We start from the raw sequence: 17,371 nt of genomic DNA, 5'->3' as shown, positions 1-17,371 counted from the left end.
GCAACTTTACCAGTCAGCTGTTTAACGAAAACGCAATCAGACCAACACAAACATTCGCCTGCGCAAATCTGTACGGTTTTATGTCTCTGTGTGTGTCTATAAACAAATATGAACGTCTGCGCTACCAATAATAACAGTAAAAGCATTTAATACACTTTGTTGTGTCATAAATAAATGCACATGAAAACGAGTGTTGCAAAAACGCAAAATGACGCGCTGCTAGCGTCGCAGCAGTTAATAGTCTGTTTATTAAATATTTATTAAAATTAATTGCGTGCGTTAAGTTTAACTAGCCAAATACGCGATTTGATTGCATTTACTTAAATAACTCTGTGCGTGTATTATGCGTATTTATTATGTGGAAACGCTCGTTGAAAGTGCTGATTGCAATAGTGTTGAGTTTAATGTTTACCGTCTCATTGGTAAAGATTGTTTTATTGATTTGGTCATCGTATCCAGACTGGCTGCATCGTTACACCCACAGTCACGAGGAACATCCACTCAGCCTAACTGCCGACGAATGGCTCGCGTACAAGCGACTGTTCCGTGATCAAGGTAAGAATTCAAACAACAACAATCAAGTCTGCAAAAATGCGGTCCATTGAGCTTTCAAGACCATTTTTAGTGTGTATGCATTCTCGAAACATTGTATACTGTGCAAATGTGTGTGTGTATATATGCTCTGTATTTGCAGTTCGAAAGCTCTTCAACCAATAGTGTGTAAATAAATTTCGAGAAACGTGTAACTTTTATAAAAAAAAAGGAAAGATCGCTAAGCTCAGGTTCCACCGAGATTTGAACTCGGATCGCAGGATTCAGAGTCCTGAGTGCTAACCATTACACCATGGAACCCATATGGTCTTCCAATAAAAAATAGATAGTAAAAATTTATGGTGAAATAGATAAAAAGTGCTCAATACCTTGTAAAATTTATTTTATATAAATTTAGCTTAAATATTTTCGATAAACAATTTAAATATATAAAAGAAAAAAGTATTTGACTAGGTTCCACCGAGATTTGAACTCGGATCGCAGGATTCAGAGTCCTGAGTGCTAACCATTACACCATGGAACCATGCTGCGAGTTCAGTAACAAATTGGTTTTGTATCTGCCAGTAATAAACTGATCACCAAAATTCTGGCATCTGCTAAAGCCACTGAAAACTTTCGACAAGTGACTTCGCATCAAGAGATCTTTGATATCATATTGTATTTATATCCTATATATGTATATATTATGGGTTGGGAAAAATATATCACTATTTGAACTGTATGCAAATCACACAACACGGATCTCTATATATTAAAATTAAGACCTTGTGTATATATATTTATTTATATTTTACTCCAAGTTCTCAGCCGAACTCACCATATTTCACTAAGCTGTTATAAGCTTCAGTATCGGTCAAAGAAAAACACACAAAACCAAATTATGTAGACTTTAACAAAATTATGTAGAATATTTGTTTAATGCTGTTGAAACAAACAAAACTTTTCTGCTTGCTTTAATTTTATTCTGATCCGAAACGACATTTAAATCCAAGCCAACTACCTAACAATTTTTTCAAAGTGGAAACATTCTCAATAACGTATTATTCAACAATCATAAAATATTTAAGCATTTACCGTATGCCTTATTTCATGAAATACATTTTAAGACGAATATGTTTGAATAATTAAAGTAAATACTTTAAATATTTTACATACATACTTACCTCTTCAATGAGAATAGTACATATGTACACCCGTCGTATAAATGGTACATATGTACATATGTATGTGCACATCTTGTATGCATAGGCTAATTAAGTGAAAGCACATTGTGTTGCCAGCATTATAATTGGCGGGCTAAACAAAAAACAACCTGCTGGAATATGAAAGCGCTCCGCTGTGGCAATGGCCTGGAAGCTTTTACTCCGAATTACCGTTCGGGTGTTGGACGCTTCGTTCGCTTCGTTCGGCTTGTACACAAAACGAAGTTTTCTGTGTCACAAACAGCACACAGCATGGCCAATGGCAATAAAACGGCAGCAGAGAGAGTGTCGAGTCGTGTTTTCGGTATAAAATCAATCGTAAATGTCCTTAAATGCTCAGTTTTGGTTTTACTTCGGAGCCCGCTGGTTGATTGTTGATTCAGGACGCGCCGCGTCTCGGTTATTTTTTTGTTGGCATCCAAAAAAAAAAGCAGTAACAACAATGCAAATATAAATATGTAATAAAAAAAATGAAAACGAAGTACAACTCTTTGCATTTGTTTATTTGTTTACCCTGTTTGTTTTTGTTGATTTGCCTTCGTCATTAACCGTTGTGGCAACCATTTCGTGGCAAATAACTTTTCCCATCCCCATCCTATATACAAAATTCGTGCACGTGCCGGAGAGGTCACCACCTTTAAACACTTTTTAATCGCAATGCAATAAATTTCCCGCCAAGAATTGTTGGCATAATCATATTTGTTAAATGTCGCAGTAACTGCAAATCACTGCAAATCAATTATGATTGTTAGCTGTTGGAGCTTCGACTTATATCACTCCTTGTTTTGTGACCTTAATTATATTAAGGTGTTTGGACTGACCTGATTATTAATTAAACATGGATTGTATACCTCATTATTTATGAAGGGGCTTAGTCATTATGATTTGTAATGGGTCCAGCTTGGAATATTACATTTTCATAACGCACAGCATACAGAAATACTTATAAATATGTTAAGAATACATGTGATTAACGAGCGGAGAAGTTGTTTTCAATTTTAAGACACAAATAAGCCCAAAACAGATCTAAAAATATGTTATAATAATGATACGGTATTTAATTGATTTGCTTTTATTAATAGCTTTGAATATTTTCTTGATCTATTCTACTTTTTATATAAAATTGTATTGAAAATACAAAAATAATCGGTATAAATCAGGTTCCACCGAGATTTGAACTCGGATCGCAGGATTCAGAGTCCTGAGTGCTAACCATTACACCATGGAACCCCGGTGATCAAGAATCGACAGCAAACAAGCAAAATTTTATTACTTTGCATTAAAATAATACAAATTCTTGAACTGCTGAGGTAAACAAATTCAAAATTTAAATAAACGGTTCAATAAGTGGCAACAGTTTTTCAACAATCGACACAAGTAAGAAGTTCTTTCAAAGTAGGTCCTGCAAAGGCGACTCCACGAGGTGAAGGGGAAGGTATTCAGTTAAAGCCTTTTCCGGTGAAAACGTTTTAGTTTTGCGGAACAAAGAGAGGAAATAGTTGTGTTGGTACGCTTTGACCACAATGAAATTCCCATTATGTGCCTGCTAAGCCAATTTGTTGGTGTTGTTAAGGGGAAACGGCACTTGTTTTCCTGACTGAGGATATATTTGTGTATATGTAAACATAAAATTAAAAAGATTTGAAGGCAATCGTTAACAATGACTCGAGTGTCAAATGAAAAGCAACAAGAAAATTACAACAAAACTCTAAAATAAATGTGAGTGTGTGTGTGTGTGCCCATAACAAAAAGCCCTTTAATGCCACGTTCTCTCTTTTGTCTCTTAACCCCTACCCTTTGCCTTCCCTTGCCTGCCTGTGAGCTGCAACTGTTTTTGTTATGTAGGCCAAGACAACAGACGCCGGACGGAAACTGCTGCTGCTGCTGCTGATGATGTTGCTGCTATCTCTCTCTCTGTTTCAGTTGCGAGCGCCATTGTTGTTGAAGGCTCCGTTGCTCTCGCAAATTATCATATTGTGCCTTTTGTGGGTATCCTTGAATCGAAAACAAAGAGCATGAAAAACATTTGCGCATTTAAACGCAAAATTAATTTCCACTTGTATGGTGACAAAAATAGTTACCAAGAATTCACGAAAAAATGTTCGACTAATTGCTACTCTGTTCACGCTGCATCTTCTAATTAGCAGAGTTGACAAACTGCAGTCTTTTAATCGTCTCTTTCAAAACGCTTTGCTGTCTTTTTGCAATTTGGTATTCATAAAATTGTAAGTAATATGCATAAGGAGTTTATTTTAATCATAGACCCGCATTATGACAAGTTATGCAAAGGCTTTGACTGTGTCTGTGTGTGTGTATGTCTATATAAAAGAAATGACAGTGAAGCTTTAACTTATCTTTTCATACACACATATAATACATGTCTCATGTACGTATTTATGCGCAAGGAAAAGAGAAAACAGAAGGGAAACCCAAATAGACGTCGGCCACTTGGCGACCTTAAAGCAAATGAACAGCTCACTTTCATTACAAATTCCGACGGTAAACACACACAGAAACACAAACAAACACACACCAACACACACACACAAACACAGATCGATTCACACAGATGGCGCTCACAAACAAAAAAACAAAGCAGGAAAAAAAACGCACACACACACACGCACATACTCACACAGACAAGTGCTTATAACTGCAGACAAAGTTTGTCAGGTCGCATTACAAGCGCCGACGGGAACAGGATACTCTCACACATTCACACACTCACACACACACATTTACTCGCACACACACACACGTACACTCAGATTGGCTAGCTAAACAAACAAATGTGCGGGAAAAACAAAAATGGCGCCATCAATGCCAATGATGATGTGTACCACGATATGGAGGCTAAAGTAGAAGAAGAAGGCAAAGAAGAAAAGAATCTGCTGTTGTGACTTTTTCTGAAATTATTGAATCACACATGCTTAAAGCAGATAGCGCTGGTCTCCAAGGACATCTTTCGTTTTTTGCTCACGTTGCGTTTGTCCACATCAAACAAAATGTGTTTGTTTTTAAGAGTGCTTCTATTAGATAAAAAAAAATCGCATTTCAATCTTGCAATTGGTATTTTTAATTTGTTGACTTTTAGAAAATCAAACAATCTGCTGCAAAGCATTACAAACCGTTTAATAAATGCAGTAAAACTTTTAAAACTGTTTTAGAAAAGCAATAATTATGATGATGTTCTATTTCGATAGTCTGGCAACAACATTTGAGAAATTATGTTTTTAAACTCGCATAAAATTAAGAATACTAAGGATTGTATATTTACACTTGAAGTATGTACTCTTAGATTTCAATTATATAGATATAAATATATATATATCTATGTATAAATATATCTGGAATAGCAGATTGTTTTCAACATAGATAAACATGTTAGTGAAACAGTTACAACAAAATCAAGTCAGACTAAATACACTGATACCAATGTAATACCAGCACATAACAGCGGCATATCTGATCCGGAAATGTATATGTCTATCTCTGAAAATGATCACCAGCAGTTTGATGACTCTATTTTTAGAATTGTTGGAAAAATGCGGCTTTATCACTTTACACTTTCAGCTACATCGATTTTGAGTCTTATCATATTCCTTCCTCGCTTAATAGCTATGAGTACAGCATGTCATCTAGATTCGTAAGCGACTTCAAATAGATTAATTTCTTTGTTTGTTGCTCTTCACTCGAAACACATGTAACTGTCGCACATGATAGATGCTGTCCCAGTAGATCAATATTGGCAATATTGTTCAATAGTTGCAGTTTCGCCAACAGCACACAAGAGGCATTAAGCACTTGTATTGTGAAGGGTCCTCAAGCTGCAGCTGCCAAAATTTACTTTGCTCCTGTCGACCAATAGTAAACAAAAAATGGCATTTGTTGTATGAGAAAGTGGCTCTTAAATGGCTTGTAAAATAAAAGTAAAAAAAAAAAACAATTTTTAAGATGAATTGTGTGCCATTTTCTTGGCCACCATTTTTGCATTGCGATTTCTTGGCAAAGAAAAGTTGTGGCTTCTCTCAATTCTGATTTGCACTTTTTGGCTGCAAGTTTTGATCGACCTCGAATCCCCTCCCACGCCAGTCAAGGCTGTCGACCCATTTCACGCCTACTTATTTTACTTACATTGATACTTGCCACAACGCCTACAACATTATATTTGCAACTAGGCTTTTCAGATTGTTTTACTGATTTTCTTTTCTCTTTTTTGTTTGTTAACATGCAATGCAAAACTTTTGCTAAACCAACTGCAACCCGTTGTAACCAACAACAGATGTTGTTTTGCATAAAATATGTCTAAAGTTTATGCTGCAACTTTTTCGAATAATTTAAAAACGAATTATAAAAACCACACTTTCAAATCCAAATAAGAACATAGTGCAACATGACTATTTAACTATTCAGTTTAAAGTGAACAACTTGAGACAACGTCGCGTTCAATAACTTAATTACATAAAATATACCACAAGGCATCCACTGCATCGACTGTTCAGGAATATATAACAATGTGGTCGCCTGAATCGGAGATAAATTCCATTGCCATGGCCACAATGCGGCACTCGCAGTCCGCGTCCTCAGGTGAGTGAGTCTCTGTGCAGTTGGGGACCAGTTTGTAACACACCCAAATCGCTGGGGCAATTAAATACTAAAGCTCAAAGCTTTCAACTACAAAATGTAAATTCCATTTCAATGCGTGGCTAAAACGTGGCGTATGCGCAATATTGTTTTTGTTTTCGTTTCAATATGTTTTCTTTTTTTGCGCTGACCCCATTTATTTGTGTGCTGCAATAAAGTCTGAGAAGAAAAGTGTCTAGAAATATCATAACACATACAAATTCCAAGTCTTGTTCATAACTGAACACAAGTTGAAATTGTTGCAGAGTTTGAACGGGCAAAACTTCTACCAAAGACCATAGAGACTCAACAGTCTAACTGTGCAAATTAATTTTACAAATTCATACACACAACTTGAATTTCAAATCCCGAACTTTTGCAGCTTCGCTCGTTGCCATATTTGCATGTATGTAGTGGCAAGCTGCATTTAATGTAGGCCACGCACATACATATATATATATGTATATATTAATTGCAAGGGCGAACTATCGCTGCCGTTGCAGCCAATTGGCAAACGGCTTAAGCCAACTTTGCCAGGTTGCCATTTCTGGGCATACACGATTTGATACTTGCATAAGGGAAACGGAAACGAGAGCCAAGCCATGTTTATATAGTTTTTAGTTATAGTTTTAACCCAATTAAGGGTTCTACCTCTTTGATAGCTCATGGCTTGTGGTCAGGCTTTATGCGCTAATGGCTTTTGTAGTTTTATGTTTTATGTTTTCATATGAATATTTCCATGGAGTTTACTGATTGCTTTTTTGTTTCAAAAAACTGAAATAATATATATTTGTTGCACAATTGGCATGCACTCGTGTGGCCAAGCATTAAGTGCAACGAATATATAATGAGCATTCCCATTGGAAGTAGGTCAAATATTATCACAATTGCTGAAATTAAACAGGCTAACAAATTCATAGTCACATCGAAATGCAATTTACAAAACAACATTTTTAAATGTGATTTCATTGAAATGAGCATATATTTGCATATGTATATATCTTAAATCGGACGTAATAAATAATTATATAAGTACATAAGTGATAAAAAGTATACATAAACAGTTAACGCAAAAAATGTTCGTGTGGAAATTTGTATATTTAACTTTTAGTTTAAATTTAATGCATTTAATTATGAATCCCCAGCGCATTTTCTTCTTATTTTAAGTGTGAGGAAATGTTAATTATAATTCTACTATTTAATCAATAATAACTTTAACAGCTGCCAATAATTTATGACAATAATATGTTATCTATCTAATTTTAACCCAATTTGTATATTTGATAATCGGTAAAACTTTGTTAAGCAACTCAGTTGTTAAACTTCATTCAGTTTGTTTTTAATTATAAACTTAATACTTATTGAAAAGAGAAAATCTTGTATAGAAACATAATTTGAATTAAGTGCATTATTGTTAATAACTTTACCAAGGTAAGAACATAGACTTACTAACGAATATGTCTTTGCTATCTTGTCGTATTATTCACGATTATTGCTTTTAAATATAAACTCAAGATGTAATTGAAAGTGAAAACGTCTTGTCGAAGATTAATTTGATTTAAGGACATTTACATCTTCCGCCAATTGTTAACAATGCTACCAAGGTGGGAAATTAGATATGTATGTGAATTGGAAACATGTTTGGCATTTATACTATTTATTCAGTTTGCCCTGAATATAAACTAAATACAGACAGAAAGGATACCAATTTCCATATAGTTGAGAATTTAAAGCTTTCAATGTGTGTATGCAAATTAGAAATATCTTTGCCTCTTGTTGTACTATTTATTGATGAAAAACGAAGCATACTTGGCAACATTTGGTGACCTTGTATTTGTGAGTGGGTGGATGGTTGGGTGTAGGTGTACAACAACATGGTAGAATTCGCCCCTAAAGTTGGTTGCATAAGTGAACACATGACTAAACATTGGTAAAAGAGCACCACATAAAACATAAGGGGAGCTGCAACTATGTGTAAGGGAAAGGGTGAACTACTTGCGCAAAAAGTTTAGATTCGTTGCATCTATACCCACGCACACCATCCACACCGATACTTACCCGAATGAGATTGGGTAAGCCACAAATGTGTCTGCTCGTCTCACTCCCTCACCCTCGCCCGGCACTGATGGCATTCTGTGCTTAGAGCCAGACATTGTCGTCGTCGTCATCATCATTATCATTATCATTATCACCATGGGGGTTTGGCTTTTGAATCATTGGCGGCAAGTTGGCAACATCTTTGTTCACGGCTGTCGCTGCAGTCAGGTCAGGTGTGAGTGTTTAAAATTCTATTGAGTCACTTGTTTTATGTACGTTGAGCGGCTGCAACGGCAACGGCAACGGCAACGTCAACGACAACGACAACAGCAATGGCTAAGACAGATCTGAGGTACTTTTGGGCACCGAATCTAACAACATTTTGGCATTGGTCCAAACAGCGTTGCGAACGTTGATTCGCAAGTTGATGCGACAATAAAGCCAAATTGATTTTCCATTAAATCAGTGAGAGTACAATATTTGTCTGTTTGTTTGCTTAGTATTTAAATTATTGAATCAATAATACATAAGTACATATACATATATATATATATATATATATATATATATATTTATTTATGTACATACATTTATTCCACTGTCACGTAAACAATGCTGATCTGTTTGTGTCGCATCTCAGCGTTTTTATCTGGTTTTCTCTATGCATCCTTTTACCTGCCTTGTTAGTCATACATATATATACATATATAAATATATATCCATATGTATGATGTTCGTTATTCATATTTTAGCTACAGATTTATTTTAAATAGAAAGCTTTGAAGGCGCATCCAGCCACAGCATCAGCATCAGCAAGAGAAGGAGGGGAAGCGGGTGGCAGTTTACTCACTGGCTGGCTAGAGAGCACTTGGGAGCCCTAAGCACTTTATATATATATATATGTATGTATGTATGCGTGTGTGTGTGTGTGTGGCTGTCGCGATGAGAGCGCTGTGCGAAATTTTCATTTGTGCGGCCCATCTTGCGTATACGTAATTTGCAGAGGCTGTTTCCAAAGTGGCATTTGAAATTATGCCGCCACTTGGGGCAAGTGCGGCCAGAATCGTAGCGTCGAGCTGAAGAGCACTTTTTATTATTTCAAATTAAATATTCAAATATTTTACGCTAGTATTTGCTGGGTCTGCCGCTGCCGCTGCCGCTGCCAGCCTCAGTTGTTGTTATTGTTTTGCTTTTGCTTTTGCTGCAGACGGGCAACATAAATACTTATAAACAGGCACGTGGATATAAGTGCAAACATGCTTGAATTGTTAAGTTGTAAAATTGATTTATTTACAACATTTTTTAAAGCTAAAAGTAGTGTGAACTTGCGACATCAGATGGCACTAAAATACATACAGACAACGACCTTGCAGCTGCCAATTTCACAATTTTTCGCTTTGACAATAAAAAAAATAACACAATGGCCAATGTGAAAATGAATGCATGAACATTTCGGCTTTTAATCGACCCCTTTCACTTGGCTTCCTTTGGCTACGACTTTTGCCCTTTGAGGTGACGATCAAACATCGTTTAACTTGTAATTTCCAGGCACATCGCCTGTCCTCCATCCTCCATTTTCGAGCGTCCCCCAATCGATAAAGCAAACACAACAAAAAAAGCGTAATTAATGACTGACGGTTTATTTAAAGACAAGTCCCAATGTAAACAGTCAACCGACATCTTACGCTGACCCCAAAGTTAAAAGGGAGTTGGAAATAAGTAATATATTATCTGTATATATATATGCACGGCTACGCACGTGACAGTTGTATGTCTTCAACGGCGTGCTCGACTCGAACATACCCTTCGTAAAATAAAGTATTATTCATGTTCTGAGACCTGGCTAGATATATTCGATACGGAGTATCTATAAGTCGTGCATTAACTAGAACAATCCTATTTACTCATCTCATTATCAGGTTTGCTGCTCTCGCAACTTTTCTCGCGCACCTCGAGCCAAAATGGCAAAAGCGAAAACTGATTAAAAATTAATCGCAAAATGATGACAAAGAAGAGCTCTAATAAAGCCCTGCTATTAGGCCAAGTTGTTTCCTGCCACCTTTCGCCCAGCCTACATTTGCATAGCCCTTGGCCAAGTGGCTCAGCTAATGAGCAAACAAAAAAAGTCGCTTAGCAGCGCATTATGGGTCTCTTAACTAAAGAATAGATTTAAGTTAAGCAATGCTTTTAATTTGGACTGTTTTAGACTTCCCAGTTATTGTGAAATGTTTAAGAGTTGATTTATATGCCAAAATTTAGAAAGTAATAATTGAATTTTCGACGATTTGTCGCTGCACACATGGATCACTTTGAGTTGGCGCCTGAGGACGCAGCGATGAGTAGCGAACAAGTAGTGCTCCGGGGCTATGCGAAGTTTAAGGGAATTTTGAATCCGCTTACCAAAAATTATGATATGGCACTATTGGTCTATAACATGCAAGTCGGCTGCCCATTCTCTATTTCTCGAAAGATCTTGCCACGAGTCAGTTTCAAAGTGGGTTTTAATCATGCGAATGGTAAGTCTATAAATTAGTTTAGCAACTTTTAAGACACGAAATACTTACTTAGTTATGCGAGTAAGTTATATTTAATGAACATTATTTATCTACTTACATTTAAAAACAAACACTTTGGTTAAAAGTCACTTAACCTGTTGTCCCAAAGATTCTTTCTTACATTTTCAACTGAATTTCCATTTCAGTTGCAAAAATCAATAACTTCGAATGCATGTTGAATGTTTTTACTACCTTCTATTAAAAGGATTAGTAATTCTCGTTGAACAATTGACGTAAAGCGCACTTGGTACTTTTGTACGTAACGCTATTAAATATGCAACACTAATACTATAATTGCATACACTTACACACATACACTGTAAAGTTTTTCAACATCAAAAGTTGCCTTTCATTGTTTGCTCTTTAGATTCTTCGGCGTTTTAAACTCGCTCACAGAATCAACGAAATCAAACGGAAGTTGCTCGTTTCGCACGAATTGTGGACAAGCACATAAAAGTGTTTCCGACTTAAAGATACCTTGTCAAATACATTCTTACTTATAAACATAGAAAAGTTTATTAATAAGTTCGAGTTATCCGATCTTCTAAGATACAAACATAAAATACCTGAAAATACCCCCAGGTTTGGGAGAAGGAGTGATTAACCAGTTTGTCGATATCCGTCATCAGTTAGGTATATATAAATGCTTCTCTTTGGTCGGAAATGTCGCATTGTATATGTAACAACTTCATTATAACTTGCTTGCCCATTAATAATGGGTACAGGGTATAAATAGTAAAATAGGAGGCACTACTATAGTAATAAGTATGGGGGACGAGTGTTAGAAATAAGCGAAATTGGTAACGAAATGAAATGGTTTTCGAATGTCAGGCACGCAAACCTGACGTTGGTTGTACTATGTCGGAAGTAAATAGCGGCTGAATGCTCGACGAGTATTATTTTTACATTTTTCTGGTCGCCACCAGACCGCAAACCTTCTACTTTACTCGGTTGTGCCTTGAGGTGGACTGTGTGTTTCGGTATTTGTCGGGATACCATTGTTAGTTAGTTTGCTGAAGGGAAAATGAGAGAAACAGAGAGAGAGAGAGAGAGAGAGAAATATAGATAAATAGAGAGAGAGAGAGAGAGAGGAAGAGAAACACCGAGACAGAAAGAGGGAGAGTTGAGTTGAACAAAAATAAAACACGCCAATTTATGGGTTACATCTTAAAAAAAAATTAAATTATTATTTCTCTCTTTATTATTACATTTTGTAAAGGTCATTAATATTTGCGTATCTTCTTTAAATGAATTTGTCTGACTCGAATAAATCGAATAAGAAGTCAGACTATGAAAAAATATATTGTTACTTTCCAACACTAGCGTTTTCTTCAGCACTTCTAACATATCAAAATATATTTATATATTAGCTGGGAAAACTGCGGAAAACTTGAATGTCGTTGCGACATTACGAAAGTCGGGGGCCAAAACTCGATGGCTTGAAGTAGTACTTGAAGAGTGGCTAGGGAGGCATAACATTTTTATGTGATGCCAGTCAGCGATAAGCGTTAGCTTATGACATATTCGAGGGGGGTCGAGTTTGGATTCGCGTTGGTTTGCGGGCTCAATTCCGGAGGCTCTGCCTTCCCCTGCTGCAGCTTGGTAAAGTCATAAAAATTGAAATATAATTGATTGGCGTTGTTGTCGTCGTCAAAGTTCTGCTTAAATGCCATTGACGTAGTCACCTGGTAAAATTAGTTGGCTTTTTATTTTGAGACACCATTCGGCTGATTTCATTTCCAATTTGATTGTTCGGTTGGCTCAGCGTGTCCTTATGACGAAATGACTCTGCAAAAGTTTTGAATTGCACACAAACTTGGATCATTTAACTCAATAAGCTGCGACGCCAAAAGTTGCTCATTTGTCACAGCAATTATATAATAATATTTATCAATTGTCTCCCTGTCTCTCTCTCTCTCTCCCTCTGTGTCTCTTTCGGATAGGTATCTCATCGTTGTCCAGCTCCGGTGATCCGGAACGGTTGCCGGAATTGCCGCCAGGGGACGAACAGCGTTTGCAACGTGCCGCATTGCATTTGCAACAGAAGCTCATATTGCGCGAATGGCTGCGGGAGTATCGTATGCAACATCATTATCAACGTCTGCTGGCCGTTGAGGTGGCATCGCTGGAGGACGTGTACTGGCTGGAGGATTCGCGTGCGAGCAAGCTACTGGGCAAGGACTGGCAGCTGTGGTCGACGGCGCGTCAGGGTCTGCCCACGTCGAAGGCACAGTTGGACGCACTGAAGGCACAGCTGTGGTCAACGGTGGTCAAGTCGAGTCAGCATCAGGACGCCTGGACATGGGGCGGTATGCTGGTGGTGTCCGTTTCCGTTGCCGGCCTGGTCACACTCGCCGCCATGACACAGCCATCGTTGGCGCCCGAGGCGCGCCACTCGCTGCTTCAGTATGTAACCGGAAAGTATCTGCTGCCAGCGAATTGTCGGGTGCAGTGGGACTGGAAGGATCCGGCCCGTGTCGGTGGCACCATGTGCTTCATTGTGCGCTTCTTTCAGCGCAATGGCCAGCCCTATCCCATCTGTGATACGGACCAGTTCTTCGTGGAGGTCACCGAGGGCACCCGCAAAGTGGTCACAATCAGTGAGCTCGGCTCATCCACAGATCCCAATAATGCCAACATTGCCAAAGTCAAGTTTACGGTCCGCACAGCGGGCCAATACAAGATCTCCGTGCTGATCGGCGCCAGTCACATTGCCGGCTCACCGTTCGTACGCAACTTTCTGCCCGGCGCCATCGATCCACGCAGATCCCGATTCATTCGCCCGGCCAGCACCGTCATCTGCTGCGCCAGTGCACCCACTCTGATGCATATCGAGCCCAGGGACGAGTTCGGCAATGCCTGCCTCTTCGAACAGTCCGATGAGGCGCTGCAGGTAGATCATCATTTTGTTGGCAATCTGATTTGAGATTTTATTACTTGTCTTATTGCAGGGTTACCAGGTGGCCATCTATGATCTGCATGGCATTTCCGTGGAGAAGCTTCAGCATGCGATTGCGTTCAACTACGATCGCGTCAACTCACGTGTCTCCGTCACGGCTCTTTTCCCAGAGCCAATATGTCTACGTGCCGTTATCAGCTATCGGGAACAGCAGTTGCCCAACGGTGACTTTGACATCATCGTGCTGAGCAGTGAGTAATGGGCTCAGTTATAAGTCATTGAATTCAGGGGGAATAAAAATTATATTTTTCTTTGAAATGGAACAGTTATAGAACTATTCCGCTATTTTCAATGCATTTGCGATGTCCGATTGCATTTTTCTCCGTTTAAAATGTGTTGAAATCTATATATGCAAATGTAGCCTTTAATTGACTTGATTCTTCCATTCGAACACTCACTTAAAGAGAACTCTGACCCTTTTCAAAACACACTAATAAGATAATCTATATTTTTGCCTTTCAAAGGTAGCGACACCACACTTGTGCACAAGAACATTGCCTCGCGGAAGCACAACATTTGCTATGAGGCAAAGCTGCTGAGTGTTTTTGGTTCGGCGCGGAGCAAGCCGCGCAAGGTGATGTGCTATGTGGGACCGAAACAGGTGAGTATCATCGAGTTGAGTTTAATTAATTGTGCGAAATGTTCAGGCTCAGAATTCGTTGATATTTCAGGTAACCATCAAGGAAATGATATTGAAGTTCATACCCAAGCGAATTGCGACATTTCGACTGTGTCCCTCGACCAAGTTCCATTTTTTGCCACAGCTGATGCCACAGGTGCATGGCCCTGTATTCATTATAGATGATGGGGCGCAACCGCGCATCGAGCTGGCTTCTAAGGACCGGAACATTATTGCAGCGACGTTCACACACTTTCTGCTAAAAAACATTGGTGGCTCCGAGACGTTTAAGGACAAACAGGATTTCTTCTATCATGAGGTGCGCAAATTCCATGCCAGCTACTATCACGAGAAGATGGCCCTCAAGGTGAACCGCGAAAAGATACTGGAGAGCAGCATGAAGTCCACCAAGGGCTTCTCCGTTTCGGACTGGTGTGGCAACTTCGAGGTCACCTTCCAGGGGGAGCAGGGAATCGACTGGGGTGGTCTGCGTCGCGAGTGGTTCGAGTTGGTTTGCAGCTCTCTGTTCGATTCACGTGGAGGCCTCTTCTGTACCTTTCATGACAAGCACCAGGCGCTGGTTCATCCCAATCCAACAAGGCCGGCGCATCTCAAACTTAAGTACTTTGAATTTGCTGGCAAAATGGTGGGCAAATGCCTCTTTGAGAGTGCTTTGGGCGGTAGCTATCGGCAGTTGGTGCGAGCCCGATTTAGTCGCTCATTTCTGGCTCAACTAATTGGGCTAAGAGTGCACTATAAGGTTAATAATACAATTTCTCACTTTCACAATTTTTTCTTTATTAAAGAGTATTTTCTCTTGCAGTACTTTGAGCAGGACGATCCCGATCTGTATCTGTCCAAAATTAAGTACATACTAGACACGGATCTGGATGCAACGGATACGCTGGAGCTATATTTTGTGGAGGATCTGTACGATATCAGCGGCCAGCTGAGCAAGACCATAGAACTCATTCCAAATGGTGCCAAGACACGCGTCACAAATGCCAGCAAAAATCAATATCTAGATGCTTTAGCCCAGCAGCGGCTCTGCAATAGCGTTAAGGATGAGGTCGACAGTTTTCTGAAGGGCCTCAATGCAATCATACCCGACAATTTATTAAGCATTTTCGATGAGAACGAACTGGAGGTGAATATTAATATTATTCCATAATAATAGATATATATAAATTATAATTTTCCTGTCTACCTGTTGTAGCTACTTATGTGTGGCACTGGCGAGTATTCCATCAGTGACTTCAAGTCACATCACATTGCCAATGGGAATTCCTCAGAGTTTCGTCGTGTCCTCGCCTGGTTCTGGGCGGGCGTCAGTAATTTTAGTCAGACGGAAATGGCGCGTCTGCTGCAATTCACCACAGGCTGTTCCCAGCTGCCACCTGGTGGCTTTCAGGAGCTCAATCCACAATTTCAAATAACGGCGGCACCCACATTTGGAAACCTGCCAACGGCCCACACATGGTGCGTATATCCTTGACAGTCAATTTCTATTTTATTTTTAAATTATAATTTATGATTATTGTTGCAGTTTCAATCAACTCTGCCTGCCCGACTATGAGAGCTATGAGCAATTTGAGAAATCGCTGCTTCTGGCCATCAGCGAGGGCAGCGAGGGCTTTGGAATGGTCTAAGGTGTGGAATTTGTAGAATTCAATTGTTATTTTGCTTAGAGTCTGCAACTATATATGTTCCTACGCTTTATATGTCATATTGCTAGGTGCGATTTTTACTATGTTTGCGTGATGATTAAATTTAAAAGCGAACTAGTTTTTCTACGCGCTTTATATGCCTTCTATGTTAAATAGTTTAAAAGAAGAAAAAGAAAAGAAACCTAAAGCAATATTTAAATTAGAACCTAATGCAAAAATAGTTTTTAAATGAATCGAATTGAAAATGAATCTACATATATCATCATCAAAAAGAATGTGATAATTGTATTATAAACTAATGCAAGTTAATCGTAAAACATTTTTTAAATCTGCTACAAACCAAAATGAAGCAACTAAACTGTTGCAAAACCAATAGAAGCATGATTTGTGTACTATAGTTAAATACCAGTCTTATTGTGTATAAATCACTTCTAAATACCTATGCAGAGGGCCCACAACAGCAGACAAATAATTCAAAACATATTTCGTAGATCATAGTATGTATTTAAAATTTAAATTCAAATAGAGAATCTATTGTGAGAATGAAAGAAATTATACTAAAAGCAATGTTACTATGCATTTCAACTAAATTTCGCTTGGATGGGAAAGCCGCGTTTTTAAGTAGAGTTCAAAGATTCAAAGATCTAAATGGTCAGATATAGTATATCAAAATGAATACCAGTTTTAAAATGTTGAAATCGGTGTGCTACATACAAATTCAAATAAATACATTACAAATAATTAGTAATAGTACAAAAATAGAGACAAACTAATGTTTAATCGTTGAGAAAGCAAATCGTTATTGAATGTAATGATCTCTTATGTGTGATGTGAAGAATAAGTTCAACTAAATAATCAAATAAACAGTAAACTTTAATACGACTAGCATCGACAATTAAAAACATTCCTGAATCATCTAATTTCTAGTTATCGGTTCAAAGTAAGTTATATAATATGCATCTCGTTATCTATTTTTAATTTACATTCTAGCACAAAGAATGCTTTAGAGAACTTTAATCCATATCTCTACACAGATTACTTTGTCCAACCGGTTTATCGCTCTATAAAAATAATAAAATCTTCTGGTGACAATAAAAATTCTAAAAACTGGTGTAATAAGTGACCAACCACTTTCTTCTCATATGTTTTTTTGGCAT

General features: G+C 38.1%; 1 protein-coding gene and 3 non-coding genes across 11 annotated transcripts; 1 reads left to right on the top strand and 3 right to left on the bottom strand.

Annotated features, from left to right (window-relative positions):
• Window positions 1–137: 137 nt before the first annotated feature.
• On the top strand, window positions 138–16,328 carry LOC6561945 (apoptosis-resistant E3 ubiquitin protein ligase 1). Of its 8 annotated transcripts, none has more exons than XM_032736405.2 (8): window positions 138–555; window positions 12,913–13,862; window positions 13,921–14,119; window positions 14,393–14,529; window positions 14,600–15,307; window positions 15,371–15,694; window positions 15,764–16,026; window positions 16,094–16,328. In XM_032736405.2, exons 1-8 carry the CDS (start codon window positions 357–359, stop codon window positions 16,194–16,196), a joined length of 2,883 nt encoding a protein of 960 aa, XP_032592296.1. In that variant the 5' UTR covers window positions 138–356; the 3' UTR covers window positions 16,197–16,328. The 8 variants fall into 8 exon arrangements, with proteins under 8 accessions (XP_032592296.1, XP_032592295.1, XP_032592294.1 ...); XM_032736404.2 differs by having other exon boundaries at window positions 14,582–15,307; XM_032736403.2 differs by having other exon boundaries at window positions 14,576–15,307.
• Trnaq-cug lies at window positions 781–852 on the bottom strand. Its single transcript has one exon. It is a non-coding gene; the product is annotated as a tRNA-Gln (tRNA).
• Window positions 1,004–1,075, bottom strand: Trnaq-cug. The gene has a single exon. It is a non-coding gene; the product is annotated as a tRNA-Gln (tRNA).
• Trnaq-cug lies at window positions 2,913–2,984 on the bottom strand. Its single transcript has one exon. It is a non-coding gene; the product is annotated as a tRNA-Gln (tRNA).
• Window positions 16,329–17,371: the final 1,043 nt, after the last annotated feature.

Source organism: Drosophila grimshawi, unplaced genomic scaffold (genome assembly GCF_018153295.1).
Source record: "Drosophila grimshawi isolate 15287-2541.00 unplaced genomic scaffold, ASM1815329v1 contig_1377, whole genome shotgun sequence".
NCBI lineage: Eukaryota > Metazoa > Arthropoda > Insecta > Diptera > Drosophilidae > Drosophila > Drosophila grimshawi.
The sequence above is the reverse complement of the archived record's forward strand: the minus strand, read 5'-3'. Positions and strand labels throughout refer to the sequence as shown.